Raw genomic sequence first — 8,725 nt, 5'->3', positions numbered from 1 at the left:
TTAACAGAATACTCCAGTTTCCATGGAAAATCAATGTAAGCCATCAATGTGATAAAGTTCAGCTTTATAAAAAGCCAAACTGTCCTTTAGTTATCACCTTTTAAGTGTCTTCTGAAATCCTTTAAAAAAAAAAATGTTAATTTAAATTATTAAAGGTGTTCTTACTATGACCATTAAAAGCATCATTTAAAGAAGACTGTTTCATTGTTTATCAAAAATAACATTGTGTTCTTTGCCTGATTTAGTTCTGTTAATACTTACTTTAGAATTTACCAGGATTTGTTTTGTTTAGTGTTTAGATTATGAAAAGAACTTAAGAAAATATTTAAGACTGAAACGATAATGGCTCTGGAGGAAAGACCTACTGAGATCACCCAGCCTGAAATAACTGCTACTGATCCAGAGAGGCCACAACAGCAGGATTACAAAATGCCTCATGTTATAACTGTTCACATTCAAAGAGGTAATTTAGCATTTTACCCATATTAATATTTCATAAACTGATACAGTGAGAAGTCAAGCAAAATGACACATTTTTTGTTAGCCAATAAAAGATGTCATTTTGCTTGACTTCTCACTACATTCATTATGGCTAACACGGTATAACACCCCCTAGTACTGTAAACGTATACAATAGTGGAACAAACTGGCAAACTAGGTGGGTCACTGTCAAGAGTTTTAAGGTTTTGTGACTTGCTTTCATGCAGTTTAGTATATTTTAACACATTCATTTCCATTAATTTGCACCTTTGTTGCATTATTGTCCTTTGTTTTGTTTCAGTTGTCATGCATTTTTCATAGCTGTCATCATGTATGGGCACCATTTTGCTGATGTTTCATTAGGAAAGGGCATCAGTAGTTGAAAAAAGGAAAGATTTTTTTTGAGGAGGAAAGAAGCTTTTGTTTCTTTTTATTAATGTTAGAGACCTGGGGCTTCAGTACCAATGCAGTTCAAAGCTTTTTCATTTGTGTTTTTTTTTTTATGTCCATCTGGTTGTCTCTGGTTCAGTGGCTAATGTTTTATTTCCCTAAGGTAATCATCACTTGCTGAGCAGCAGTTCTAACCTGTTTCTTTATGTTCCTGGACGGCTGTATGCATTTTTCTGAGTGATGGTTATCCTGTCTCGTTTTCTCACATTTACAGTCAAAGTTTTGCTTATGTAAACTGACTCCCTACCAAGGTGGCAGCTATTTTATGTCTGCCCAAGTAGCCAGTTTCAGAAAGTTAGGTTATTTCTTTCTGGTCTTTCATGAAGCAGGGTGGCATTGTATTTCGTGGTGTTATGTTTGTCTTAACCAAACAACCCCCTGTAAGGGACAACACCTGAGGTTTGTCATCCCAGCTGGAGTTGACTTGGGATCCTTATGTGGCAAATAATATGGAAGGAGAGGGTTAGCCTATTGTTTCACCCAATATGCTAGATGGCAGTAGACCTGAATATCGGTACCCATTCAGGTACCAGCAGGGAATGCCGGGACTTGTAGTCCAGTAGCATAACTCTGCTGGGGTCCATGGGTGCTACAGTGGGGTGCTGCTGGGAGTTACACTCCATACTGTTTGAGACTTCCATATGACCCGGAAGTACTTCCAACGGGTGAAGCACTGGCACTGGAAGTACTCCCAGGTTCTCCATAAAAGAGAACACACTGCTTTATCCAGTCGAGTCAGAGCTGGGAATGGAGATAGGCAGCACTCAACTGGAGGAGTGGAAGTGTGGTAGAGAGAGAGTGAAAGAGAAGAAGAGATGAGACGCCCTGTGTAATCACTCCCCATGTACCTTTCATGTACCTTTCTTCTCCTGTTCAGCCACCATCCAGTCAACGCCAGTTTTGTTTATCAGTTTTCAATGTAGCTTCCTTATTCACAACCATTTGGTAGCTGTTTAATTTCTCCTTATTGTCATAAGTCCTTTCTTAACTCATGCTTTTCTATTTTATTCATTTGCATATGTATATTATATATTTTTGAAAAGTTCATCCTTATTTTTGTTTACTTCTGGTCAATGCCCATTTTGTTGCATCAGTGTTTGTCCTGGAGTTTGAGTGAGTTAAGTCACCAGTGCATTAGCGAAAAGATTTGCATGACAGAATTATATTTATCCAAGTCGGATAGATTCCTGTTAAAATCTTTGTGTACAGTTTTCTTTCATTTATGCATTGAAAGGATTTTTGCCTTACCCTTTTGGGTTTCACTTTGAGTTGAGACGATCTCTGTGTTAGGTTTATGGCTACAATCCCTTGCTTGTTAAATGGCTGTTTTCTGGCTCATCCAATTTTGGTTGCAATTCAGTGTCACCCTTAGCTCACATCTATACTGTGTGATTATCAGAACTATGAAGATGTATGAATTTCAATTTTGTTCCTAAATTTGCAAAGGGATACATAAATCATCCTTCATTTTCTCTATATGTGACTATTTTTCAATAATACGTTTTTCAATAAATAACCCAAATATGCTTTTAATAATAAACAAATAATACAGTTCATTCATATAATATATGTGGATAATAAGACATGAGTGGGTATACAGATGCAATAAAATAATAAAGCAGCACAGTATATAGAAAATATTTGTTGGCTTGGTCTTCTACTATTCTACTTGCAAAGGGGCACAAATTTATGAATTTTATTTCCACTCCTTAATTCTTATCTAAAATATTGCTCAGGGTAAATGTATTAATTCGGGACTGACTTTGAAATGCTTTGCTAAGCTCTTTGGTATTTTAGCTCATTGAATTAACAAAGTGTTCTGTAGATTAGAGGTATTTAATTATTTGCATGGCTTTAATCAGAGGCACTGATTTTCTTCACAGCTAATCAGCACAGCATGTTATCACTCCCCCAACTCCTCTAAGAGGGTGTTCACATGTATGTGTTTGTATGTTTGCCATTTTACAGTCTTAAATGGAGAGACAGTATTTTTCTTTAAAAGAGAAGCACTAGAAATGAGATGTTCTCAAAGACAGACACAAAGACCAAAGCCAAAGGTCAAACCGCACTTAACAAATAAGCCAACAAACAAAAATCATGTTAAAAAATGTTGCCAAAAGTCATATGTCTGAGAGAAAGTAAAGAATGAATCATGCTAGTATTTTAGGGTTTTATCCACAAATTGAAATCAAAAATGCCCACCTGTATCAGCCCATTAACTTTTAGTAATTATCGATAGGTTGTGCACACCCTTTGAGGCCACACTCCCGGGTGGTGTTTGGACAGCAGATTCACAAAATGGTGGTGCAATGTCTATAAAGAAAATGCTGTCAGAATGGCACAACATATTTTCAACAATGCTAAAATAAATTTGTATTAAAATAAACACCCAAATATTTTAAATCGTCATAGTTCAAACTCAAAGAAGGGATGATTAAAGAGCATAATGTTTCAAAGAGAAGGCAATGAAAAATTAAGTAAAAAAACAAAATTAAACCAGTCATATGGTATGACTGCTATGACTGAATGGAACATGCTCTTGATAGTTTAGTTGTTCTATTAAATTTAGCAGTAAAAACTTTTAAAAGGTAAAAATTTAACTGTCACACAGATTATTACTTTTAAGTAATACACTTAATCAAATACATATGCTGTTGCATTCCCTGGCTTTACCCCTAGATGTGAGTTTACAAGAAATATCTCCGACTGTAAAGTATCTATATATATAATTCACTAAGGCAAGACACCCATGGAAAGCACGCACGGCGTGGATTCACTAAGCCGCCGACAAGTAAGACGCCCATGGCGCATGCAGGAACTCCCACCAACTCTAAGACCATTGGATACGACGACAACTCGCAGAACCACGCCCACCAACTCGGACGCGATGACACAGGAAAAATGGCGTCATTTATGTTCATCTGTCGCAGAGTCCACATGCAGCTCTGAGCCACGTTGACTGTTCATAGAGGCATGTTTCTCGCGGAAGTGAATCGCTATATGCAGCGTGTAAAACAGTTTGTGAGGGGTATCCCATGGGATCCTTAAAACAATCCTTTAAAACTGAGGTTAAAACACAATGAAGGAAGCAGTCTTTAAAAACCAATAAGTCCTGTGCCTCTGTTTCATTACTGTCTCATCTGCTTCACCAATGCAGGCCCTGCAACAGTCGAGACGCTCTCTCAGCAGCTGACCTTCTCTGTGCCTGACCGGTTCACACAGAGGCACCACACGATGCGGCAGGACTATCTAAGAAGAGGCATGTTTGTCACGGATGTAAATCGCTGTATGCGGCGTGTACAACAGTTTGTCGCGGATGTGAATCGTTGTATGTAGCGTGTAAAACAGTTTCCGAGGGGTTTCCCATTGTCTTAGACTCGGTGGCCAGGTCTCTGTCAGTTGCTCTTGTGACCGGGCACATGACCAGACAGTGTGTATGCTTCGAGTGCAAGGGTGGACGCGACAGCACCATCTAAGAAGATTCATATTTGTCGCGGATGTGAATCGCTGTATGCAGCGTGTAAAACAATTTGTTGCGAATGTGAATCGCTGTATTGTATGTTGCCCTATCTAGAGTTACATCTTTTCATTCACCTACAGTCGTATACACAATGAAGTAAATAGTCTTTAAAAACCGAGTTTTCGGTTATGACGCACGACAGCGTGCACCATTGCAAACTGTTTTACACGCTACATACAGCAATTTGCATCCGCGACAAACATGCGTCTTCTTAGATGCTCCTGCACTTTATACACACCGCCTTCCCACCTCACTACTACCGTGGTCGGGTGTCTTGCTTGATTATATATAGAAAGGCAGCCAAAACTGCACAGAGCAATGAAAAGTCTACGTGAGTCACAGGTGCATCTGGACTGTGCAAAGATGACAACAACTCAAGTGACGAGTAGGAGGTGGGCACATGAGCAGGCAGTGCATACTGGACGAGAAATCAGCAGACTAGCATGACAGAGGGAGCGGAGTGGACGTCCTTCTCCTCTCCTCCCGTTCCACCCTCCGCGCCTGAGCAGCGCACGGACGATTGTGTGTTGGTTTGTTCCGTGCATTGTTACAAAGTTGCTTTTCTTGCTGATTTATTACATTACCGATTTTTCAAATGTTAATTTTCTCCCTGTGCTTAAAAATCATTAAAAAACCGGCCTGATTATGCGGCGTATGGTACGCCGCGGGTTGGCTAGTAAACAATAATGTACCTATTCTTATTCAGCTCCTATCACCTTGAAGGGTGAAGGTGAAACTGTCCTTAATTTATTTCTTCAGGGACAATGGAGAGATTTTTTTACTGAAACAGATGGAAGGAGAAGGGTGAGAAGTGTGCTTTTTGTTTCTTTTTCCAGTTGGCCTGTAGCCTCCTTAGTGTTAGACCTGAGCGTTCAAATAAGTCCTGAGTGTCACTTGGGCAACTGTACAGATGCGTCTTGAGTAAGCATTAGAACCGAGAATCACTCGGGCTGTAAAAGTGCTGTCCGTGCTGCCGTTCTTTGGAAAAATTATGTCTGAGTGTAGATTTTCACTAATTATATCTACATTTTACAAACAGTGAAGACAGTACATTGTGTCAAAAAGAGCAAGATTTGGCATAAACTTCTAAAACAGGATACTTTTGGAATTGAGTTCTGTACACAAGGAATGGGGACAATGCTTGATCCGAAATACAATCATTACAGCATTGCTACATCATCGGTGCTGCCTTTGATAGATGTTCTGCTGGATTAAGGTTACTATGTAACCATGGACAATTTTTATACTTCACCAGAGCTATTTAACATCTTGCTGCAAAGAAAGACAGACGCATATGGAACAGAGCATCCTAGCCATCGTGACATGCCTGAAGACTTTGGCAGAGCTAAATTACAGTGAGGTGTGCTAGTAGCTTGGAAAAAGGGTAAAGTGCTTTTGCTTAAATGGAAACACAAGAAAGATGTTTGTCTTCTTAGCACTGCACATAATTCAGCTACAGTCACATTCCAGGCAAAAAGCAACAAGCAGGTTACAAAGCTTTGTGCTGTGGTCGACTACAATAGCATGATCGGCGGCATAGATCGTGCAGATCAAGAACTGACTTTCTATCCTGTTATGTGGAGGCAACCAAAGAAATACTACAAAAAGATATTTAGTCATCTCGTGGAACAGCGCATTTGGAATGCATTTGTTTTATACAAACTCTACATGGCAGCTTGTAGAACAAATCATTGCCACACATCCACCGACCACACTACAACAACAACATTTATTTATATAGCACATTTTCATACAAAAAAAATGTAGCTCAAAGTGCTTTACAAAATGAAGAATAGAAAAATAGAAGACAATAAAAAATAAAAATAAGTCAACATTAATTAACATAGAATAAATAAGGTCCGATGCCCAGGGTGGGCAGAAAAAACAAAAAAAAACTCCAAACGGCTGGAGAAAAAAAAATAAAATCTGCAGGGATTCCAGACCAAGACCAAGACTATTGCTAAAGAGACGCAACCAACTCAGCACATCACCCCAAATCAATCCAGAATATCTTATTGGTAGACATTTTATTGATTATACACCTCCAAAAAAAACATTAGAATCCAACTCGTACCTGTGCAGTGTGCTTTCAAACACTGATATATCTGGAAAGAAAATAAGAAAAGAAATACACTGTTATTGTCCCGACTGTGACGTTGGATTGTGTCTTTTGCTGTTCTCTAAGATTTACCACACAAAGGACTCATTTTGATATTATACAGTATGCTGTTTTGGCATCATTGGCAGTACTATTATTACTGTTATTATTTTTTATTATGTTATTGTTCATTATTTTTATTCATCATCACCATTATTATGTGTATCCTTATTATACTTTTGAGATTTAATTAATAATGTCATTTTTCATGCAAAAAAAAATGCAACACTTTTTACATGTTTTTTTTTTTTAATAAAATGCAACGCTAAGGAGGTTAAGATGTATCTACATGAGATGTTGGGACAGCTTAGCAATTAGCTAAACAAATCAGCCTGATGGACTGAATAGTCTCTTCTCATTTGTCAAGATTCTTATATTGTTATATTTTCACTAGCTTTTATGGTACTGTAGGTGGCTGTATACTGTGCTACAGTGTTTGAATCTTACATTGACATCTTTTGGCAGCATAAAATACTTTATTACTTTTACATTTGACCTGTCCTAGTTATGCTATACAACCTGTTGTCCTATAGTGTGGCTAGACTTAGTTCAGCACCCAAGCTAACTTAGCATGGTCTCATAGAGCAGAAGGGTTGCTCCAGCCTTTGTGGAACGCCACTTCCTAGACACTTGGGACACTTTCCATTATGGAACAGCAGTTAAATCCAAGTTTTGCCATTGTAGAAATCAAAGAAATAGTGCTTACAGTGGTTTATAGAGAGGAAATTGACATTATGCCACTTGTTTCGCGAGTACTCATAGTACCAACTTGTCCTTGATGATTGGTGCAAAGTTTTGTTTAGGAAGGCTGTCAAAAAGTCATTTTTGTAACTGAACACTTTGGCTGAAGTGATTTTTTATTTTTAAAGTAAGCAGTAAAGGGGTACTGCTGTTCAGGTTTGCATCTGCAGCTTGCAGCTGAATTCTCTGGTGCCATACCAAGCAGGAAGAGAGCAATGCCATTTTGTCCTACACTGGCCTCATCTGTGTTACCAGGCAATCCTACCTACACTCTGTCTGCTTGGTTACCATCTGGCCAGCCGAGACTAGACTGCAGATGCTTTCACCCTCATTTTCCATTATACAGTCAGGCAGTGGCTGCCTTGTCTTCCTTATGTTTGTTCAGCTAACCTTCTTACTTAAGTGCCAGCTGCTTTTACTTGCACAGTTTAGCTGCTAATCTCCATAGCTGGCACATCTTTCTCTGTACAGCCCTGCCAAGGTTCCTTTACAAGAGCAGTCTTTGTTATAAGGCTTTGACCCTGGCACATCCCGTAGTTTAGATTCTGTATTCTCCCGTTTTATTTTTTAATTCATTGTTTTTTTGGACAGGTGTTTTTTTTTCCTTTGTATTTTAGATTATGAATGTTGGCTTTGATTCTGATCACAAATTATTTTCTTGCTTTAGTGTCTAACCTCTGCCACTCAAAAATGATATCAGGAATCCAGAAAAAAAGATACAGCAGAATTAGTTTTTGTATTCTTATTTATATATACAGCTGTGTTTTTTGTGTATTCTGTAATGTCTATGGCTGGTTATTAGAACTATTTTCTGTGATTAACACTGGCACCTTGTAATCTCAATTAGAATACTCCAGTAAAGAGAACAGTTTAAAGGATCAATTGTACCTTCATCCTTCATCGATCGAAACAAAGAATTGCAGATGCTGCATACCATTTATCTTACTATTATATTTTGCTCCTAATATGAAATATTTTACTAATAACTTGTATGAATTAGCAAACTTGTTTTCTTTTGGTCACCATACAGTAGATAGTTTCATAGAGTTTATATGCTCCACTTTAATCTATGCAGATAATGTAACTAGTATACATTGTATAATAGCACAGAGCTGAATGTTTGCTGTGCTCTGCCACTCTTTCTAGTTTAGAGCAATTCATTTCAATACTGCATCCCTTGGTGTTTTTCACAGAAATGCACAATTATGGGACCTTGTCCCTTAAAGATGTTAGTTATGATTTATGAACGAATGTTACACATGAATTGTGTGATGATTACTTGACTTACATTATCACTTAATGTTCTCTTTATTTGTATTTATATTATTTGTCTTTTAACTTTTGCTTTTATTGTCGGTGAACAGTGTAATTCAGGT

General features: G+C 38.0%; 1 protein-coding gene across 1 annotated transcript in view; it reads left to right on the top strand.

The window, feature by feature from the left end:
- The first annotated feature begins 342 nt into the window (after nt 1-342).
- LOC120534555 (IQ and ubiquitin-like domain-containing protein) overlaps nt 343-8,725 on the top strand; it is a 76,493-nt gene continuing 68,110 nt past the window's right edge. The window contains exon 1 of the mRNA XM_039762149.1: nt 343-463. Within this exon, the coding sequence (XP_039618083.1) occupies nt 343-463 (121 nt within the window). The remainder of the gene's footprint in view (nt 464-8,725) is intronic.

Source organism: Polypterus senegalus, chromosome 8 (genome assembly GCF_016835505.1).
Source record: "Polypterus senegalus isolate Bchr_013 chromosome 8, ASM1683550v1, whole genome shotgun sequence".
NCBI lineage: Eukaryota > Metazoa > Chordata > Cladistia > Polypteriformes > Polypteridae > Polypterus > Polypterus senegalus.
Note: the sequence above shows the minus strand (reverse complement) of the source record. Positions and strands in the feature narration are given on the sequence as shown.